The sequence below is a fragment of the Lepisosteus platostomus genome, chromosome 14 (assembly GCF_059453375.1).
Source record: "Lepisosteus platostomus isolate fLepPlt1 chromosome 14, fLepPlt1.hap1, whole genome shotgun sequence".
NCBI classification, from domain to species: Eukaryota; Metazoa; Chordata; class Actinopteri; order Semionotiformes; family Lepisosteidae; genus Lepisosteus; species Lepisosteus platostomus.
Window position 1 is genome coordinate 25,358,334 of NC_142624.1, and position 23,092 is coordinate 25,381,425.

Below are 23,092 nucleotides of genomic sequence, written 5' to 3' on the forward strand. Positions count from 1 at the left end.
CAATCACATTATGTTAAGTAAATAAGTAAATTAGTCATCAATTACTCATCAGAGGTGAGGAAGATAATTTTATGTTTCATTTTATTTCCCTTGACCATCCACAGATGTGAACCACTGCTCTACACGGCTATCGATACCCTCCTAACAAGATGGTGTTGGTTGTTCCATTCCAACACTACCATCTGGATTTCCTGTAGTTTAGATATTGATTTTACATTTAACCAAATGAGGTAAACAACAGTCAAATATTGTAATATTTTGGGCGTGGGGGAAAAGGATGTTTTGATAGACCCCTGGTTTATCAGTACATTTCATTGCGAGAGCTAACTGAAAGGATTTAGCACAAAAAGAAGCCAAAAGACCTTTACTCCAATCCTTGGCCGTACAATGCAATAGCCCTACAGCATTAGACGTAACAGTAAATTAATTTCAAGCTGGTAACTGGGTATATTTTACTGACCTAAAATTATTATTATTTTCTAATGTTATTATTTCTAGTGCTTTACAACATCAACGGATAGAACACTTGAGTCTTACAAATGTTAGCTATCAATGTAGTAGTAAACTTTGAGGGCTTAAGAGAAATGTATTAACTTAAATAAGTTATACAATACTTTGGTTTTGTTCCAGACCAATTAACATCTTACAGTCATAATGATAATGACAATGCCCCAGTCTAAATACCCCAGTATCCCTAAACACTTCTTCCATGTTTTCAAGGAGAAACTTCAGATTAACTTGAATAATTTATTACTACCAACCAATATATAAATAAATCCAGATGACCCGGTAATTATACGTACAATATCCATCATACTTTCAACTGGACATCCCTGTAAAAAACAGTACCTCTTTATCTTAAGAAAAGTTTAAATTCATCCTTGCATCTTCAGAGCTGGTTCATCATTAATCATCAATTAAGTGAGCCTCTGTGCTGTTAATTTTTTATATTATTGCTTTATGACAATTTTAGGATTCTCTTGATACCCAGCTAAACACATTGCATCTTTATTGTTCATTTATTTTTGTATAACTCCTGTCCACCTTCAGTTTTTGTCTTTTCCTCGCCTTATGTGTTTTTTTTTTACTGTAATTGCCTTTAAACCTAAAAACAAGTAATTAGACTAAAATATTGCGTATATAACCGGGACAGCTGTTACCCAGTTCCAATAAATTTTAACTTTACTTCACACAGCACAAATACTAATCATAAATTTCATGCACAATATCGTCTCTCCGCTTCCCCGCCTTTCTCCTGCTTCAGGCGGACACCCTGGTCACATGATGAAGCGAGGCTGTGAATATGACTGGGCGCGCAGGGTTGTGGGAGTGAATTGTTGATGTTCCACTTTTCGAAGGGGATCGGGAGGAAAAAATTGCTCACAGCATTGGCGCAGCATCCTGTGCAGGTAACTTGCATAAGAGACGTATGAGATATTTGTAAAAAAAAAATCGAGTGATCTTAATGTGGAATAGAAATCCCGAGAATCTAGACAATATATCCTTTCTACTGTGTGAATTATGATTGTACCGAGCCCTAATGCCTATGGAAGGCCTAGGTGTATTCGGTGGATAGTCCTACCAAATACAGGTAGTCAGTCAGGCAGTGCAGATGATTGGCATATAGTTTAAAATGTTATTGCCAAATTTTGTAAAACCAAAATTCAAATTGCGTACTACACTTATTATTCAGTACAGAATAGAAGTGTAGTGGTCCTATTAGCTGTTTTGAGTCCTAAACTGTTAATTTTCCTTTCCCTACTCTTGTGTTCAGTGTGTTCTGTACTGCATAAGAACAAGTGCAATAGCGAAATGTTATTAGAGTACGTTTTCAAGGTTTCCGTTATGCAGTATTTGAGCTAGCTGTCTGTGTCGTGTGCAGGAGTTCATGTGCACAACATACTGTGTGCATAATATTGATGGAAACGTCTACACATTACTCTTTCAGAAATACAGTACTATACATAGTACTGGGCGGGTGCTGTGCTCGGGCTAGTGGGGTCTTGACATTTCACGATATCCCATTACAGCCGGTTGGTCGGTTTGCTGTCTTTTGTGATCTAACTTCCCACTTGTAATAGTGGTACATGCAGACTTATAGTTAAAGGCATACAAAATTACGATTTTGCAAACTGTTTTAAAGCAACTATATTAAAAAGTACCAGAAGATAATTTTCAACTTTTAGGTCTCTTTCTGTATCAATGCACGTCATTTAATTTGAATTGGTATTGAGAAAAATGATACAATTTTAATGTATAAAAGCAGTTCTTTATCTGAAGACTTTTTATTTGCTAAGGACATTATGTATTGTTATTGAATTACTTTTTCAGTCACTTTTTGATATTGATATGAAGTTACTTTACAAGTAATAGGAGGTATTTTTTTCCGCCTGATCAAAGTAAACTTTTGACCTTGAACAGCAGTGTATTATCCCAAGAGTTATTCTCACAAGAGCTGTGAACTCTGTAGGTTAGCTGTGAAAAACAAATCAAACAGTTCTTGAGTAATTTGTTTCTAAAGGCCACTCAGTGATTTCAGTAATGCTTAACTAAGCTTGTTTCAATGTACCTCCCATTTCTTTAACAGGTCTGGACATTTCACCCCTGCTATTGAAAAAGGGGATATTGCAAAGAAGAAATTGGGTCATACTGCTATTCAGAAAGATGGGAGCTGTTGTTTCGAAATGGAGGGTATGTGTAAATTTATTTTTAGACCTAAAAATCTCCGAAAAAATGCATAGCTGAATTACATTTTTTAAGAGTTTCTTTATATATTAAAGAACTGTAATCTGATTATAGCAATTCATTTTATCCTTATTAATGCTAATGTTAATGCTTGCAATTGTTACTGTCCAAGTGATGCCAAACCTTCATATAGAACTTGAGAATTAAGTAAGAAAAATGCAGTTTATATCAACACATGATGTTTTTCCCTAAACACTGTATATCAGTGGATCCTGTTTTCCACTGTGGGCCTTCTGCCCATCTAATTCATTAAATTCAGCGTGGGTTATTTACCCATAGTGGAATGAAACTGCTGTATCTTTTAACTTAATCTGGTTTATGCCTATTTAAAAGCTCCTGAGTGCACAGACGCATATGGTAGACCTAGTTTTCTCGAAACACAAATGTTGAAATCTACTGCTGGTGTTGCTTGGCAGTGTAATAAAAATCCTCAAGTGATCTATCACAGCTGTAGATTTGCTGTTCCGTATGTGAGGGCTTTTTTTTTGCCCCAGTGGCATTTAGATACGTTTGGTAGTTCACCTGTAGTTCACCCGATTGGCTGAAAGACGACATGCGCCTTCGCAAACGTCACCTGCCGAGACGCCGCAGACCGTACGAAGTGGAAAAATCGGTGCAAACAAGCAGACCCCACGTAGGTGGGAAAATCCGAAGAAGAAGGTAGTTCACCTGTAGCGCCAGGGGTTGGTTCGGCGCCCAGGGAGTCCAGCTGGGCAGCCCAACCGCAGGGGGCGGAGGAGGTGGGCGGCATTTTAAAGACTCAGGTAGTGAATCCATGGTAATAGAGCAGAGGTTGTGGCAGTAAATCCAGGTGGATGCTGCACATTGGTGGTGGTGGAGGGGAGACCCCATTACCTGTAAAGCGCTTTGAGTGGAGTGTCCAGAAAAGCGCTATATAAGTGTAAGCAATTATTAATAATAATAATAATAATAATATTATTAAATATAAGGGAGGCAAGGCATTTGTAAAGACTAATCTGCAGGAGCTGTGTTTTTTTTTTTTGGAGTGCGTGTCTGCCACTCCTGTTATGCCTCCATTGTAGTCAGCGCTGCAGTCTTCGCTGGTGACACGTGTAACACATCAGCAGTGCAGCACAGCCCGAGAACCTGCGTCTTCCTCTGTTCTTTTATGCTTCAAGTCTGTTGGGAGTCTACGTATATTGGATGGAGTATAAAAAAACTAAATTACTGTAACACTTAAAATGATAATTGTGTTCATTATACCATCCCAATGGGGCAGCGTTGTGGCTCAGTGGTTAGCGTGGCTGTCTCACAGGGCTGGGGCCTTGGGTTCAGTTCCTGGGGTGCTAGCTACATTGAGTTTGTGTGTTCTCCTCGTGTTTGTCTGGGTTTTCTCCAGGTGCTCCAGTCTTCTCCCACATTCCAAAGATATACTGTTCGGTTAGTTGGCTTCTGGGAAAGCTGGCCCTGGTGTGAGTGTTTGTGTCTATATGGGCTGGTATCTTGACCAGCGAGTATTTTGCCTTGTGCCCATTGCTTGCTGGGATAGGCTCCAGCTCTCCTGTGTTTCTGTATTTGATAAGGCGGTTGGAAAATGGAGGGATATAATCTAAGTAGTATGTTCCAGTGGCCTACTGCCCCTCAAAAACTGATAGGTGCTGATGAGCCCAGCTGCTACTGGTTTCCCTAGACTTGCAGTCGAAACCCAGTGGCTGAAGTGCCTGACTGCTTGATGAGATCATGGATGGTAAACATTGATGAGTTGTCACACCCCATCGTGGATCCTCTTTGTTTTGAAAAGTTTTTATTCAAAAATAATTTTAAAGACGGGGAATGTAAAACTTGCGTTGAAGTGGAGACGTGTATGCTCTTCAACAGTCTTTCATGTAAAGAAATGATATTGTCTGGAATTACCAGTGAGTATTGGTATGAGTATTGTGTTTAATACTAAGTGAAATTGATATAATTAAATTAAAGTATAATTTCATTAAACAGGATAATATACAATGGTGCTAGAAGGTTTGTGGCCCCTTTAGAATTTTCTGAATTTCTGCATAAAAGTGATCTAAAATGTGATCAGATCTTCATCGAAGATCATTCATTCATTCATAAAAATAGATAAAGAGAACCCAATAAAACAAGTAACGCAGAAAAGGATACACATTTTCATTCACTTATTGATCAAAATGACCCAACATTCAATGTCTTTGATTATGTGTTGCTTGGTTACTTAGTTTCATGGGTATCTGTGCTATACAGTTGATAAAGAATGTTGAGGAAGTGGAAGAGGTTTTGCTCTTTACTGAAAAGGCAGTGGAAACGAATAGCCTCAGCCAGTCTAGATAACCAGTTGTGTAAAAACATGCTAAGCCACCAGAAAACATGTATTTCTTTCTGTTCACTGCAAAATGTGTGTCTTATTACTGCATGAGTTCAAATACCTGATTTTTTTCTTCACCATAACAGGCTAAGCCAACTACAGTAGAAGTCCTAGAAGGCATTGACAAGGTAAAGCATTTTTTTGTAACGTCTTAAAGTCTGGAAATGGTTGTAAATTCTAAAAGGGTTAGAATAACTTGGATTGCTTTGAGATTGGATTGAATGAGTATTAGTTCAGACAGCTTGTTAAGAATAATAATAATAATAGAAGTCATATAATTTGTCCTGTTGTTTTTTTGCATTTCATTAAAAAGTAAAAAAAACGGTGGGAAATTATCTAACATTGTTGTAAATGCAGTTTAAATTCCAAAGTGATTACCAGCATGGTTGCAAGAGTGACGGACGCATGTGAACTGTACTGAGCTATCTTATTTCACCAAAGATTTAATGTAGTATCAGATACTCTTCTTTTTCAGATGCCATGAGGATCAAATTACACCCCTCAAATTACTCCATGCTCCCTCCAAAGAAAGCACTCCATAGTTGTATAAAACCTAAAATTAATTTGAATCAGTCTGATAAGGTTTAGGTAAAGAAAGTCATTAGTACTGAATAATCTAGTAGCTTTATTTGCAATGTTTTAAAAATAGATGAGGTATTCCATACTAAGGTATATTGTACCAAATTTAATATTTTTTTATATTTGATAGTCTCTCCCTGATTTGGTTTGTGTCCAGATAATTTTTTTTTCTATAATCATAAATGCAGTAAATACAATAAACCCATGGAATGAAGAGTTACTTTCATGCCAAAACTGGGAGATGGGTTGGACCCATCATTACTGCAGTATTTTTATGTACAGATAAATGGATGAATGTGCTTAATAAAGACAGCATTTCTTGTTGCTGAGTGAGTTACCTTTGATGCTCCACTTTACAATTTTGGTTCCTATTTCTCTTTCTCTATATGTGTTTAGAATAATATTGTAGAAGAAGTACACTAAAAAAAAATGGTAATCCTGCAAGAGAAGCTTATCAAGTCCGTGAGTAAATGGAAGGGTAGTTCAGTTAATTGGAAAATACCACAATGGTGAACTCCAAAATAGGTTAAGTAAATATATTTATTTGACATAACTGTTTATTCTTTTTATATCTACTTTATTTTAATTCAGACACATAGACTGCAAGTACCATTCCATTAGTTGGACTTCATTTTCAACAGAAAATATGCACTAAACAAGCAATACCTTGCTACAATGTGTTCTTAACCTCCTCTTCTGTTCCCTCCCTGTTGTTTTTCCTGGAGTATTTTTTTTTTAATAGAAAAGCCAATGTAAATATTAAAATCCATACATCTCTAGAGTCCTTGACCAATGTTGAGTTTCAGACAGCTGCATAATTGTGGAATGACTTTCAGAGACAAAATAGGAGAATCAGTCACAATAATCAGCTGGTCTTGGAGAAGGTATCTTGTATACAAAAAATAGAACATGGCACTTGCAGCTGCTCATTCATTTCTTCTGTGCTGTCTGAGCTGTATAACAAAGGCGCTGTAACGTTTTAGGTGATTCTTCACCTTAACCAACTTATAAGCATTGTTCATATTTACCAGTGAGTCTGTCGACAGTCATGCATTAGCAGTGTTACCCGGGCCACAACAGGTCTGTGCTTATAAATGCTTGGAGGCACATCATTGGGTGTAATACATATGAGCCATTGGGATTTGCCATAGCAAAGCAGCATCTCAACATAGTGATCGTATCAGATCTCGGAAGGACCTGGTCTCAACTGGTATGGGTCCTTTTTCTTTATTTTGGGTAATTTCGGGTCACAGTGATGTAGACGTTTCAATCTTTCTGGTATATAAAACCAACTATTAATAAAAAGTTCCTACTATTTGTAATACTATATCCAGATGTAAGATATTACAGTTGCCAAAAAGCCCCCCTTTAGTTCAAATGCAGGCTGCAGTAGGAAATGTGCTTCGTCTACATTAAGAGCTTTCAATCATTGAAAAATGTCATTAAAGCATGATCCTCATTGTATTTGGGCTGTTAGCCTTGTTGTTGTAAACTTTAGCTCTTATGTTTTACATTTGGAGGCCATCTGCCTCTGTTAAAGAGGAAAATAACACTTTAAATGTTTTCCACCTGATGTTTGTAGCTTTGTGGTATTCATCCTGGTCTTCAGGACCTCTTAATTAAGGCTCCAAAAAAGGTATTCTTCATCCTGGATGCAAAACATGTTTTGGTGCCAGTGTGTTAAAGTAAATTCATTTTTTGTGCACACTGAGAGTGACAATGGTTTGAGTTTGCGGAAAATGTCTTTTATTCCACAGGAAATCCAGAACCTTGAAGAGTTTAGAGAAAAAAATCAAAGACTCCTGAAGTTATGGGTGGGAAGACTGCATCTGTATTCATTCCTCCTCTGCCTACTGACTTGTGTAGTCGTGTATTTGTGGTATCTTCCCGAAGAGTGGATAGGACGACTAATCATGGCACTTCCTTTTTTCGCTTTTCTTGTCCTGTAAGTATAACATGTTCTTAAACTGCTCATAAGCTAAATTCTCTGGTTGAATGCGTTAGCCTCTCTGAAAATGAAAAGTTTAAATTAAAAGTTAGAATATTCTTTTTGAAGCTAACTTTATTTTTGCAGTCAAGTCACTACTTTCAAGATGATGCATAAAACATGTTCTGTGTATCACTGAGGACTGAAAAATACTTTTTCTTATAATTTCCTTTATATGAATCTTTAAGATTCCATTGTCTTGCCATGCAGCATGAGTTATTATTCCCTGTAAAATGTATTATTCAAGCAGTATACATCTCTCTAAATAGTGAAATATTTAAGGGAAAAAAACAGTGCTTTTAATTTTCTTGACCATTCAATAACATTACCTTCCTGATTCCTAATTCCTTTATCATAATAACTATCTTTATATCATGTTTTCTTTTTTTGCAGGGTGTGGTTTATGAGGAAATTACTGATTTGGCTGTTTTCCAAAAGAACAGAAAGAAACAGTAAGACTGTTTTGTGCTTTCAAATCAAGTTTGAATCGAGTAACTCAAATATTTTACCAGCATGTTTATATTCATTAATACATTGAGTGGAGTGCAGTAGTTTTGCTGTGCTCCTGACTTGGTTGAATCATGAGCTGATGGATTTTCCCTTTTTCTCAATGGTCGTCCCCATTCATCCACTACTGAAATGTTTCTGAAGACAGAAGCGTTTGCTGGTGGTCAAATTAATGACATCTCCTGGATAACTGATTGAAATATACTTTGAAATTCAAATTATGCGAAAATAATGTTTGAAAATGTACCATTGCCATTGATATATTTCATTGTCAGGGCATGCATTTTACTGGAATGTATCCAGATTTCCCATGAAACTATTGGCTTTGCGGTTTGAGATTACACTTTTCCTAAATTGGATGTTTGGCCATTAAACTGACCTCAAAGACCATGGGTAAAGTCTTAAAGACACATAAAACAAAGCTTGAATAGTCTCAGCTCTAATTGTAAACAGTGAGTTAGAAAAAAAAAGGGTAAGAAATGTTGTGTAGTGTTGGTTGGGTTTTTTATGTAATGCATTGAAGTTGCAGTATTATTGCAGGATTATATAGTATAGTATTATTATTTTCTAACCTACATGTAGTGCAATATCAGGTAAAGGCTTGTTTTTTTGTGATTATAATTAATTTGAAAATACATCCATATTAAGGCAAATTACATATTTAGAAGGTATAGCTACATTTAACGAAACTGATTAGTTGGTCTTGCCATCTGGCCTTAATCCTGTTAAATTGTTGTATAATGAGCATGCCAAGATTGCATAAATATTCTTTAGGAAAATATTAACCCTGAATGTACAGCAGGAAGTAAGATGACTAATACATGTATGTGACAATGTCTGGGGTGTATACCCCTGTGAGTGTGAGCAAGGGGAATATTTTAATGAGAGAGTTCCATGATGAAATTACTTATTTTTCCAGAGAATTAGATAATAATAACCAAATAAATAATGGGGCTAATAGACTTTGATTTTTGCCTTCTTTTTTATTTAATGTTTCAGTATCTTAAATATTTTTCTCAAATAAATATTTTTATTTTTATTTCTAGATGAGAAATTAGAAGAACTGAAATTTCAAAAAAAGAAAATAGTAAGTATTGTAAGGTCGTTTTATATGTGAAAAAAAAACTGGAATGTTTAATTTCCTTCTTGGGTTTAAATAGATTTGCATTTTGAAGGGAAATTTCACATAAGAGCTTGATTGTGATTTATACATTCTTTAATATTCTGTTGAGCATAATAAAATAAACTTTAAAACCTACTAATTTCCATGAATGCCTTATAATAGCAGTGACCTTTCTGAATGATCAGGATTCCTTGCACTGTTCGTGTGTGTCATAGCCTATTAAATACATTAGCATGTAACTCATGTTAAACTGTGCTTAATTTTCCTGTGTACAGTATTAGAAATTTTCCCTCACAGTGGTGGTCTGAGACTACTTCTGAAGCAAATGAGATATAGGCCGTTATAAGTCATTACAGGAAGTTTCATGACTCTTTTTCCCTTTATTGAGTTTTCACAGCACTTTCCAGCAAGCTAATTGCTACTGCTAATAAATAATCTAAAATCAATGCAGACAGCGGTTAATTGGCAAAGAGACTTTATTCCGTAAAGCACTCTGCTAACGACCTTCTTTAAATTAATAGCATTAAGTGCTAGGAGGAAATAAATCTGAGAAATTGCCTGTCATTTACTGTCATGTCTAATAACTTCCAATAATTATGGCTGATGGATTTTTGCACATTCCATTATCGAAGTTGGTGCATGTAATTATTCTCCTCATTATATGTAAACAATTAGCAATATTTGGTGTTTCTTTGCAATGAAGCTGTTAAACGAAATTAGCAAACATTATGGTTTGTAGATATTTTGCTGGCTTGCAGATTCTTAATTTCTTACTGGAGCACTTTTAGCATTGCAGTGATGTATATTTGTAATGCTACTCAAGTGAAATGCAGTGATTGCTTTATTATCCAGATTTGAAATGTAAGCTTACAGACGTTTTAAAAAGCAGTTCATTCATCGTAGCAAGTGGCATCTTAGATGTTCATATGATGTCTTCGAATTCTTGTTAAAAATGTTATAAAAATAAAAACGAATATATAGGGTAATTATATTAGTATTATATAGGGTCTCTGAAAAATGTGGTTTGAAGAGAAACGTTTTAAAAGATGTATTATAAGTATCTTCATTCACATTACATGTGTGTGCTTGACTATCTGACATTTTCAGAATACCTTATAATAACTGCTGATTTTTTTTTCTCTACTCGCTGCTTTTTTTCAAAGCAAGAGGAAAATGCAGCATGTTGGTCCTGTATTAGGTGCCCTAGAATATTCTGACAGCACAGAACGTTTAAATGATATGCCAGGACTAAAGCGGTTTGCCACGGGGCACATTTTGGATTGTTTATTGAAGTTGTCAGTCGAATTACAAATATTTGCAAGCATTGCACAGCATACAAACAATTTTACCGTTACAGTGTACAGTAACTGCTTTCTACGCAGAATGTGTACAAGAACTTTTCTTTTGATAAGCCAATGGATTTGTTCTATTGCTTATGTGTACTTAGAATTGCTAATTCTAGCATTTTGATGGGATACCGGTTATAGTTAGAAGACAAACTAATCTTTACTTCTGCTTTATTTTAAGCTTGAAGAAGTCATGGAAAAGGAGACTTATAAAACAGCCAAATTAATTTTGGAGAGATTTGACCCCGATTCAAAAAAGAAAAATGTAAGTCATTCAACTTTTTTTTTTGTCATATAGAAATTTCTGAATTGAATTGATTAATTAATTTGCATTTTTATTAATGAAGGAACTTGAAAGCACACTAGCAGCTGGATCTCCAGTAACTCCAAGGCCTGGTCAAGGTAAACATGTTCTTGGCTTGCTTTGAATATTCTTTTGCAGCGCATCCACAGTGTTTGATTTGAAACAATGGGGAACTGTTTGCCAGCAAGTGAACCAGCCAGAATAAAAACAAACAAACAATGTTTTCGCCATTCATCATTATGAATGCTTTCTTTTGCCTGGAGGATCTGTCACAAGTAGCCTTTTTTAAATCTGGCGTTGGCATCTTCTACTTAAAATATCTTCTTTCTTGACTCATATTGAATATAGATGGTAGGCACACAGCTGGTCCCAGTTACTGTACTTGTTCTGGTTACGGGCCTGAAAAGTGCATGGTGTAGTACAACCGCACATAAAGGGGAGTTTATCCCACAGAAATACATAAAAGCAGGACAATTCATTTTCAGCTGTTTCAAACATGGCCAAGACTGCTAGATATGCTCGCAAGAAACTGTTTTAGATTTCCATTTTAAACCCCAACACACAATGTTTTAAAATGTCACATCACTTACTAAAGACTGTTTCCTCATGGAGAGTGTCACACCAGGCTTTCTGGCCATGCGAGACTGCAAAGTCGTCTCAAAAGACATTAGACTGCAGAGTCGAGGTGGACACTGGCCAGAGTTTTTCGCCCGAAGAGACAGACGTGAATTGTGTGCCACTAAATAAACTGAATTGCAGCCACACGGGGGATGCACACTCTATAATGTTTTCTTGTAAATGAAAACATTACTTTTTTGTGTATCTCCACGTACAAATAAATTCAGGTCATATTAGGACGTAGAGGACATTCAGTTCATAAAAGGTTAAGCACACACTTATACCCCCAAAAATATAAAAAATATCTCAATAAAAAAATACTTTGAAAATGAGAGCACAAGGTTCGCTCTGCTGCCGCACTGTGTCCTGATCTATATTTCCTTGCACCAGTTTGGAAACAGCTGTTCGGTAACGCTGAATTCAAATTTTCGCAGAAGGTTCTCGGCCAAAGTTGGTTACTTTCCAACTTCAAAGTTCAGATTAGCTAAATTTCATTCTTAGAACGAATTAGAGGTACAAATTCTTCATGTTCGGATTAGCGTAAATTCGTATGCCGAATGTTTTTATACTGGGGTATGAATGTATACACCCACCTGCTTTATAACTCAGTTTGTATGAATTTGCTCTACAATGAACTTTGTGTATTAATGTTTTTCACTGCATGAAACCATTTTGGCTACTTCCGAAGTGATCTTACATGCTTAGTGATATTCATCATTGAGGATCCTCCTTAACGTCCTATCAAGTGATCTTGCTTGCTTAGTGATTTTCATCATTGGGGATCCTCCTTAACATCCTGTCTGCAAAATGTGTTGTCAGTAGCTCAGGTGTTAGTAAGCAAAGAAAATAAGTAAAGAGATCCTCCTGGCTGTAAAACTTGAAGTGATTGAAAAGACATTTGCATTGCCTTGAACTTAGGTTGGCCGTGCATGTGTTCAACAGTTTGAAATTTTTGTCTTAACTATTGTACTAAGCTAATGAATGCACCTATCATAAACGTACGATAATGGTGTTAATAATAAAGTAACAGTTTGTGAAACAGGGTGATTTTCTAGATATTGGGAACTAGTAGTAAAGTAAAGATGGGGATTTCATTTTTATTTTGTGAAATGTTACATTTCAAATGTTTTTAAGAAACATGTAAGATGAGGGATGGATGTATATGTTTATCAGTTGATAAACTGAGGGATTGAAATGTAAAATAGATCCTGAGATCATTTATCTGCTTTACCTGTAAACTCTGCCTGAGACACTGACTTGGCTTATACATAGGCACCTGTGATAAGTGAGAAGCTTTTCTTCTTGTTTCCCAGTTAGCAGGATTTTATTTTTTTTAATAGGGTGCCTTCAAAAGGCATGATAAAAAACAAATGCTGGAAATTCAGAACACAATTTGCTAGATATCACCTATAAAACAACATTAAAAAAATCATTTCTACACCTAGTGCTATTGCTCTTTGGCAAAAGCTACCTGTTGTACAAATCAAACATGTTGGCTTGCATTCCAGTTCTATAAAGAAATAGAAATGTCTCCATGTCTCTTGAATGGCATGTTTTTTTCTTCTCCAGTAACAAAAAAGTACCTTAAAAGTACCTCCAAACGTACCTTAATTAACATTGGAAAGTCGGCCCTGCTTAGTCATTGAGAAGTTGTTGTGTATAAATATACTATAAGTTATAATTTAAATCTTCAAAATTGGAACTTCTACTTGGTTGATGTAAATTAAAGACTAAAACATTAGCGTGGTTTCTCTTGAAAAGCTACCTGAAGGGAAAAAAATGGTTCGATTTCTTTTCCGATGTGTGGAATGGTCTGTGTTTTTTTTCCCTTTTCACTTTGTTTTCAAAAACTCATGGTTTTCATTTTTTTTCCTCTGAATTAGAGCTTCGTCAGCGGAACACTGCTGCTCAGAGGAGCGCAGCTGTGGCAACTCCTGTCACTCCAGCTGCCCGGCCTCCCCTTGCCCCAGGGGCAACTCCTACAGGGCAGCTTGCCACATCTGCTCCCGGGGGGCCTCCAGAGAGAAACCTACCGGTTGCAGGCCAGCAAGGCCTCACGAGGCGGCCTGTGTCTCCTGGCCCTCCACTGCCGGGGATGGGTAAGCGTGTGTCGACAATATGATGCGTTACTGCTTTTTTTCTCTAAGTTTAACCCACGAGCAGCCAGCAAGGTTGTTTTTTTGTCCTTTTGAATCCCTTCTCTGTTCCTCATTGAAGCAGACATTTTAGAATGCTAACATTTATATTTATAACAGATACTGATTTTATAATTGGCACTGACCATTAGAAGGAAGATTAAAGTTATTTTCAGTTTTTTCAAAAGAAAAACATGGAGGATATAATACCAGAGCATTATAAGGGTTACTACATTTTTGTTAACCTGTGTTCTTGCTGCTGTTATATTATTATCATAGAGTTGTTACAGTATTATTCATTATTCAGGGTAATCAAGTCTGTCCACGATTATTCTTTTGCTGAGGTGTGGCACTAGTTGCGAAATGTAGGTCTGCTTTTAGTTACAGCTGCATTTGAGGAAACATTAGAGGACAACATTTCAGAATGTTTGGGGTTTCTTCTCTAGACTTAAGCAACATGGCTTTAATAAGCTGTAGCATGTTACAGCAACATGATAAATATTGTAAACTTGTGTCTTGATCACTAAAATCAGCTTATTGTCAGCCCATGTTCATGCAGTACAGCAAGTTAATTTAAGCACGAGACTTGGCACATTTATTCCAAAATGACTCCAGCTGTACAGTGCACTTTATTTGCTGTGACAATTGAAATTTTTGATTGTCATCACCTGTTAAGAAGAATGACCATTATTAATTTAAATAAATATACCTGCACTGTCTGTCACATTGATTCTGAAAACAACATGTATGGCTAACAAAGTAACAGAATGTGTTATAGCCTTAATATAAATATATTTTAAAATATAAAATTATCAATTGTAGTTCAGTATACAGAATCAGGGGTTCTAAATGTTTTAAGGGTAATGGTTTGGCTGTATGTCAAGAAAAACCTGCACTTAGAGGTAAATGGAGCATTGGCCTAGGCTGTTTACTTCCATTAGCATCTTTGGCTATGACTTGAATTAATACAGGTCTCAGTTTCTTACCAGGTAAACTCCATATACTTTGCAGATTTATTTTTAGAGGGCTTATTGATGAATTTCAACTTGTACATCAGTCATGTTGTCAAAAAGAACATAATGAGGTCACAATGTTAGATGTAATCATGCTACTCGTAGTAAGAATTCCTTGCATTTATATATAAACTGTTTTTCATCCCAAAGGATCTCATAAGCACTTCATATAAAAGGGGGACTTGCCTCATTCACCACAGAAGTGCTGTCCCCACGTGTACCAATAAGAGAAAATAAGAAAAATAGCTTCACACATTTATCCATCCATAATTCTGAGAGTAACTTGACTCCTTCCCTCTGTCCTCCATTTGGCTACGATTTGTGCAACTTCTGTAAGTCTGAATCATGTAGTCTTGCAATGAACTTTTCAACAATCAGTATTCGTCAGGCTCTTGTACAGAGCAAGTAGTTTACAAAATCCAGTGTAGTTCCAACATGTTGCACTGCATGAACCAAAATCCAGGAGGGCCCTGTAGGTAAAGTGGAAAGGTGTAAAATTATAAAATACCTTGTGAAGCCCTTGTAAATAAGCTTGTTTATTTTAAAGTCCATAGACTAGGATAAAAGTAATTTCTCAAGTGCTTGTGAGTGGATTTAAAGCATTCCTAATTAGGCAATAGCCTTTCCTCCTCTGAGTCTAACAATAATTAACATGTAGGAAATGTGCATTTTTAAATAATAAGGCATTAGATAAACTAGTGATGTATAATAGTGCTGTAATTGAGGTAAAATCTGCATATGGAAAAAATAGCACTGTGCTCAAATGTTGGTACTTGGAGAATCTAGTTATACAAATTACTGACTAAAGTACATCATTAGGTCAACAGTGTAGTGGTCAGAGCTCTAAAAATCATAACTGGAAAATTGAGAGTTCAAATCCCTGGTGTAGGTCTACTTTTGTACCCTTGAGTAAGGTGCTTCAGTCAGTGAATTTCAAAGGGCCAGCAGAATGGGCTGTTGTATGAGTAAAAATGTAAGTCAGTTTGGATGTAAATGAGATCAAATACATTAATAGTATTTAAAACGTGGTATTTTATTTAATGTCAGATTTAAATTGAAATGTTAGGTAGGGCTTGTTCAAGTACAGTTAGAAATCTGTGCTGTTTAAGAGCAACTGAAGGTTTTGACTTGATTTTACTCAGTGTAAACCCTGATGCATTTGTTGCTTTTTGCAGCAAAATAAAAGTGAAGAGGCAGCAATTGTTATATTTTCCTTAGAACCATACCTTGTATTTTCTCCAATGGGGTATGGTTTTTATTCATGTGGCTTTCAGAACAATGCTTCATTTTTTATGAGAAAACCTGAAGTAAAAACCAATTTGGAGAGGTACCACAGAGCTTCCATATGTTAGTAAATTAATAATCAGCAGGTAGTTGAGGGTTTGCCAAGCTCTGCAAAAATGACCAGTCATCTTGCAATGATTGCTCTTGATGTTTAATCATATTAATTACCGTTCCCTAAAACAGCATGAATGCCTTGATACATAATTCTTGAGGGATGCTAGTCTATCAGTAATTATTAAAAGCATTCCTCTCAGACATTTTTCTTTGGTGCTCTGGCAACAGTTAGATACTTCACATCATTTATTAGAAGGTTTTTATTAGCTTTTTCAAAGCAAAAACAACTTGTCTGTGTTGTCTCTCATGCTAGGACTGCATCCTCCTGGCCCTCCACTTGCTCGACCCATTCTCCCTCGTGAGAGAAGTTCGATGGATAGGATCATAGAATACCTAGTGGGTGACGGGCCTCAGAACAGGTAATTTGTGGTCTGACATGGAACGGACATATATTTTCACCAGCCTTTAAAAGGAGACTTTCATTGATTACTGTATTTATTTTCTTTGTAATATACTGTAGTATTCCTTATAGTTCAGAAATAGTCATTCCTACACTTTTTTCTTTCACCTGTCTTTCTTTTTGAATGTACAAATCATAATCTTAATGTGCCGTCTCTAAAGGATCCTTTCAGCAGAAAGAAAAGTACCCTATATTTGTTAGTTATGTTTAATTTGCTGTAAAATTAAAATGACGTTGTTTTTTCTCAGATATGCGCTCATATGCCAGCAGTGTTTTTCCCACAATGGCATGGCATTAAAAGAGGAATTTGAATATACTGGTAAGATTTAGTGAATTAGTGCTTTTTTTGTCGTTGTTCATCAAATATACTTGCATAGTTTATTGTATATATTCCTTTAAGTATGTGGCAATATTATATGATAGCGCTGTATGAAATCTCCTGGCACAGTAGTTTGTTCGTTTCATCCTTGTATGCTCAGTCTTGGTCAGACCCTACTCGGGTTATAGCCAGGTGTAAGATAAGATAAGATCACTTTATTAGCCATATACAATTTCTTGCATTAGGAATTTGTCTTTTCACATACCCCAGCTTGCTCTCCATGAGACACACAGGCACACAGACGGGGAGAGAGAAGTTTGGGGCCAGAGCACAGGGTCAGCCATTTATACAGTGTCCCTAGTGCAGTTTGGCTTGGCGTTTTCAAGCAGGTTTGACGTAGGATCACAGAAGCAATTCACAATGCACAAATGCATGCACCCAGAAGGAGCAGTGCTTTTTAGTACATTTTCAGAAGCATTTCCTCAGTTATTCTGAAGTTAAGTCAGTCTCTGCACTACCAAAATGTCCTGTGGAATTCTGTTTCGTCAGACCTCTGATAAACTATTTAGGCCATTAGATGTCAGTTTGTTACATGTGCTTCCAGCCAGTCCACTCAGATCTTTGACACCAATGTAAATAAGAGCCAGATGCATTTACTTTTCTTCGTGCTTTTCACTGTTGTCTTATGGTCACCATTTCAGTCCATCTCTTTAAATGTCTTGTAGTGTAGCTCGGATATGCCGAGGATTAGGAGGAACACATAATTAAATGGCAACGTTCTTTTGTGTCTCTCTTGTTTCAGCTTTCCGATGTGCTTACTGCTATTTTCTAAATCCTGCGAGGAGAACCCGGCCGCAGGCGCCACGTCTCCCAGAGTTCAACATTGAAAGGCGAGTGCGCTCCAGTTCACCGACTGAGGAAGTTGCTGCTGGAGCAGAAACCTCCGACACACAGCCCAAGCCTGGTACGCATTTTCATAGCAAGACATCATGTATGTTTCCATGTACTATTGTTGAGTTTAATAATGATTACATTCCTAGAATAAATATTAAGATATTAAAAGCGCATACAAATGCCAAAATAACTTTTCCACTGCCATTGTGAAATTTGCAAACACTTGAAGTGTAGAAGCCCTGGATTGTATTTAACGTTTTTTTATTAGCTTCACATATTCATTCATTCTTACTTCCTTATTTTTTGTAAGCCCTTCACATTTATCCAGCAAAAGAATTGCAGCTTTGATGTTGTATTTTTTTTTTTTACAAATCTTGTTTGAAGAAATTTCTTTGTTTTGTAATATAATGAAATGTGTGTGCTTTTAGAATTGAGATCTGAAAAGAGGCGTAATTCATTCTTCTCTCTTTTTGGCTTCGTAGAGCTGAGTTTGAATAGGTATATTGAACAAAATAAAAGGTGTGCACTTTGTAAAAGTAGAGTCTTGACATATCTTGACATGCATTAATGGAAAAAAATTAATACTTTTTCTTGTTCACTCTTTACAAGAGATGAAAAATACTGTAGTAAAGTACACAGCAAAAGCTATAAAGTGTTTAATGTGATTAGCATGGTTACAACTAAAAGTAATATATACTACGGATATATAAAAAAATAGATTTAGATTAATCCAGATGTTTCATTAATACTGGAATCTAATAGATTAACACAATAATTTCTGCGTAGTGATAAAGAAATATAGTTATAATTGTGATAGCAATTTCTTGTCATCTTTTTAAGCTCATTTCATTATGTTTGTATTTGTTTTTCTGTCACACATCCCAATTTCTTTATACTTCTCTCTGATTAGCTGGAAACAGGGAAGGTCTTCAGAAAGGTGTGCCATCAGTATCTTTAGCTACTGCTCCTTGGAGTAAGGTTCACAGTTTCAACACAAACAGTGTTCATCACCAGGAAGAAGGTTCTCTTTTTATATAGTTCCATGCTTTGTGATCTTTTACAAAAATAATCTTTCTTTTAATCATACTCATAAAAATGTATGTATTGCTATTTAATTAGAAAAGAAATAGTTGATTTATAATTAAAAGTTAATTGATCTGTGTGATTTAAATCAATTTTGTGAGCCCATACATAATTAGATATGGAGAGAAAATGAAACATGATGTAAGGTGATTGTCGGATTTTATTGGGTTACTGTCTCCCTCGTTGCATTTTAATTTTAATTACATTCTTAATTCTTAAGTAATTTAATCACATTTAATTCTGCGTGTATTAATTGTGATCTATGTGGCAGAGTGTATGGGTTATATCAGCAAAGTAGCTTAATTTATGAACAATTGTCAAGATAAAGCAATAAGCAAGACCTAAATTAATTTTAAATTATTTTTATTTTCCTTTTGGTTTTGTTTACTACCTGTACTTTCAGTTTCTAATTAATAATACTAAACTTCTGAATCAAGAGCTAGATGTGGAATTAAAAATCCAGTCTGGAAGTGTTGCTATAGATAACAAGCAATACATCTTCATGAGAGAGGTACCTGACATAACATGTTAGTGAAACTTTCTTTCACGGAAAGAAATAAAGATCACATAAAGAGCTATTCTTATGCTTACTCGGTCCTTTTTTGTCATTCATGTAATCTGGAAGGTACTGAAGCCAAAGTCATCACATATGGTTGTCCTGAGTTAGCATGATTTTCTTGTCTGTTTTTCAGATATGTTGTTGGCCCCTATAGGAACCACTTCATGTTGATCACAGTCTTTGGAACTTGGGAATTGCATAAGTAAATACTAAAATCCCAGGGATACAAAAGGCTTCAGCATTTGGCTGTCTGGAACACTGTAGTGTTAATATCTTAGTAAATACATGCATGCTTCACATAACTTGAAGCTGTAACATTTTTGGCAAGGCAAGGTTTAACCCCTTAACCTCTATGATCATCTGACTCCTCTCAGCATCTCCTAATACCTCCTCATAGTATCTCAAATACTATTAGAAACATTTCTAATATATTAAATACACTATTAATATACTATTAGAAAAGATAATTTTGTAACCTCTGTGAGGTTTCTACCTTGTTGTTGAGAAATATGTTAGAAATGGTTGGAGGTTAAGGGATAACTTCTATTCTCTTTAATAATTCCTCGTGGTGCATCTTGCTATGTCAATCTGTAAGGCTTTGGCTTAATGTATATTAACTTGCAAAGAAATCCAGCCTTTAAAAACAAGACTCATACTGTTTCTTTAAATCTCTTTTAAAACAGCTTATTGAATTTCTCTAATCAGGGTGTGCAATTATCTTATTGGTGTGGATAAGCTGGGAGCAAAGAGCTGTGAAATGCTAATGACGTAACTTGGTTCAAATTGTATTTTTAAAAAGGAGGCATGCATTGATAGATGTGAACCTTCTGTGTTCCAGAAGAAGACAAGCAGGAAGATGTCTTGGCTGACTTGGAACCACAGTCAGAGGAGATGCCTGCAGAAACAGCTGAGGAGACTGAATCAGCACATGAACCGGGCGCCTCTGAAGTAGGAAACCCTACAGAGAATAAGGAAGAAGAACAAGATCTTTCCCTCATGGAAACTGAATAGAACCACCCCATGAGTTGAACAGGAAAAGTGAAATTAGTTAGGTTATCCTTTTCCGTTTGCTCATTTGTTTCATTTTAATCATGGAAGCAGGGTACCATATGTAATATGGAAAAGGAAAAAAATACTGTTATAGTAGGAGATGGTGCTTTGTAAACAAAGCTGTCTGACGTTTGTTTTAGTAACAGACCAAAGAACAGTCTGCCTAATTTCACTTTTTCATTGTCTGATGTTTACATGTACTTACATTTGTATCCATCACAATGAGGCACTTCTGTATGTAAGGTGAGAGACTGAATTTAGTGAGGTAAGTTTCTTTAATAATAAATGAAGGTGCATGGAGTGATTAAGAAAATACTACAAAGTATACATTTTTTGGAGGGGCTGAGCAACCAATTTCAACAGCTATTGTTTTTTTTTTGTTCCTGTCTTGCGGTGTGTCATTTTATGTTACAGTGTACGTATACAAATGCAAAAAAATTCTGCAGTCATGCCTGTTAAAGTATAATGTGTATAGTTATTTAAAGCTACAGTATGTTGCCTTTTACTGAACTTTTGTCAGGAATTCAGGTACTTAGAGCACAGCAATGCCAGCCTTGTGTTTACATGTTAAAAACAATAGGAAAAAGATACACCAAACCAGTAACCTTGGGTTTGAGCTTTTATTTATTCTTATTTAGAAAATACAGCAAACCGCCAAACTGTGTGCCTATGAGTGTTTTAATGTTTTGACGTTGAATAAAATTAATTATTTTCAAGTGGGAACTTTAAAGTTTAGTTTGTTCCTAGCACAGTATTAATAATTATAAATACCCCAATAGACATTTTGAGGTGTAATTGTCAGTTGTTTAAGTTTAAAAACAGTTTATAGTCTTAGATCTATAAAGGGTATACATATAAATACAGTTGTGATTGAATTATCTGGGTTTCTGCATGAATGGCTCCTAAAATGTGATCTGATCTTCATCTATGTCATAATAATAAATAAAGACAGTCTTATTTAACAAACAACACACAGTAGTTTACGTTGTCATACTGTATCTTTATTGAACAAATGGTTTAAACAATCAAGGTAATTGATGGGAAAAAGTATGTGAACCTCTAGGATAATGACATCTTGAAAAGAGGGTAATTGGAATCAGGTATTCCAATCAATGAGTCAGGTGTTCCAGTCAATCTGGTGTGGGTTTGACCTGCCCTGCCGTATAAAAAAATTTTGGTTATCTGCTCTTCACAACAGAATTCTACACAGCACTACTGGAACAATGTTCTCTGGACAGATGGGACAAAAGTTGAACGTTTTGGTAAATGTACGCAGCGTTATGTCTGGAGAAAAAAACTGCTGCGCTGCAACACCAAAACCTCATCCCAGCTGTGAAGCATGGTGGAGGGAGTATAATGGTGTGGGGCTGCTTTTCTTCCTCAGGGCCTGAACGGCTTGCAACCATTGAGGGACCAATGAATCCCAAGTTGTATCAGGAAATTCTACAGCATAATGTCAGGGAGTCTGTGATCTAAAACTCAAGAGAAATAGGGTCTTGCATGATCCAAAATGGGAATAAATCGACAACAGAGTGGCTCAAACAGAAGAAATTCCATATTTTAGAATGGCCAAGTCAGAGTCCTGACCTCAATCCCATTGAAATGACAGGCCGTTGAAGCAAGACATCCCAAAAATATACATGAACTGAAACCATTTTGTATAGAGGAATGGGCCAAAATACCTCCTAACCATTGCACAGGTTTGATCAGAGGCTACAGAAAGCTTTTGGTTGAGGTTATTGCCAATAGTTACTAGTTACTAAATATTAAGGGTTCACATACTTTTTCATCAGTGACCTTGGTTGTTTAAACAATTTGTTCAATAAAGATATGGCAGTGTAACATGTTGTGTGTGTGTGTGTGTGTGTGTGTAGCTTGTTAAATAAGACTGTCTTTATTTATTATTATGATTTAGATGAAGATCGGATCACATTTTAGGAGCCATTCATGCAGAAATCCATATAATTCCTAAGGGTTCACAAACGTTTTCTCACAACTGTGTATGAAAATATATATTAAGCTTCATTGTCCTAAACTCAACATTCATATAGTTTGAGTCTATTCTAGTTCCAATTTAGTTTCTAATTTAATTCCATAATGATTCAACCCCTTTTCAGTGGCTGCCCGCAATTCAGAAAAGGTTGCAAAACTAGTGTAAGGGGTTGTGATATTCATGATATGACAATTCTACCATGAAGCCCATGGAGCTTTCAAGATAAGTCAAGAATAAAATGGGGAGTGGGAGTGGTAGGGAGGTACTGCATGGATTAATAGGTTACTTATTCCTTTGATTACAATTACAAGTTTATCTAGATGCGTAATGTGCATCAAGCCAACTGAAAACTACCTGGATCGGGCCTTTCAAAACTAAAACAACTGGACAAGCAGGAAACTGGTTAAGGATTCCACCCTAAAGGCAATAGTGACTGAAAGATTTACATAGTTCTGAGTCTGGGAATTGCCATTCACATATCAACAATAACCTGGTGCCTACACTATGCCATCCTGTATGGGTGAGAGGCAATAAAGAAGCCTTTACTGAAAAAGCCTCATCTAAAATATCTCCTATGAGATATGCTTCATACTGTACGTATGTAGCAGGCTTAAGGGTCAAATGTGACAGAATCTGAATGTTTGGTTCTAAATAACCAAGTGTTGCAGCTGGATCATGCCCACCACGGCACATCAACC

At 36.0% G+C, this 23,092-nt stretch overlaps 1 protein-coding gene across 6 annotated transcripts; it reads left to right on the top strand.

Annotated features, from left to right (window-relative positions):
- The first annotated feature begins 1,291 nt into the window (after positions 1 to 1,291).
- Positions 1,292 to 21,117, top strand: lnpa (limb and neural patterns a). Of its 6 annotated transcripts, XM_088605229.1 has the most exons (15): positions 1,292 to 1,409; positions 2,588 to 2,691; positions 5,173 to 5,214; positions 7,423 to 7,610; positions 8,046 to 8,104; positions 9,206 to 9,246; positions 10,810 to 10,893; positions 10,976 to 11,030; positions 13,434 to 13,649; positions 16,350 to 16,455; positions 16,745 to 16,815; positions 17,618 to 17,779; positions 18,620 to 18,730; positions 19,485 to 19,553; positions 20,190 to 20,335. In XM_088605229.1, exons 2-14 carry the CDS (start codon positions 2,665 to 2,667, stop codon positions 19,520 to 19,522), a joined length of 1,200 nt encoding a protein of 399 aa, XP_088461355.1. In that variant the 5' UTR covers positions 1,292 to 1,409; positions 2,588 to 2,664; the 3' UTR covers positions 19,523 to 19,553; positions 20,190 to 20,335. The 6 variants fall into 6 exon arrangements, with proteins under 6 accessions (XP_088461355.1, XP_088461351.1, XP_088461352.1 ...); XM_088605225.1 differs by lacking the exon at positions 19,485 to 19,553 and having other exon boundaries at positions 20,190 to 21,117; XM_088605226.1 differs by lacking the exon at positions 19,485 to 19,553 and having other exon boundaries at positions 20,193 to 21,117.
- The last annotated feature ends 1,975 nt before the right edge of the window (positions 21,118 to 23,092 follow it).

Coding starts and splice junctions, on each gene's coding strand:
- lnpa (XM_088605225.1), top strand. CDS start 2,665: ATGGGAGCTGTTGTTTCGAAATGGAGG. Junction 2,692..5,172: donor CTGTTGTTTCGAAATGGAGG/GTATGTGTAAAT, acceptor TCACCATAACAG/GCTAAGCCAACTACAGTAGA. Junction 8,105..9,205: donor CAAAAGAACAGAAAGAAACA/GTAAGACTGTTT, acceptor TTTTATTTCTAG/ATGAGAAATTAGAAGAACTG.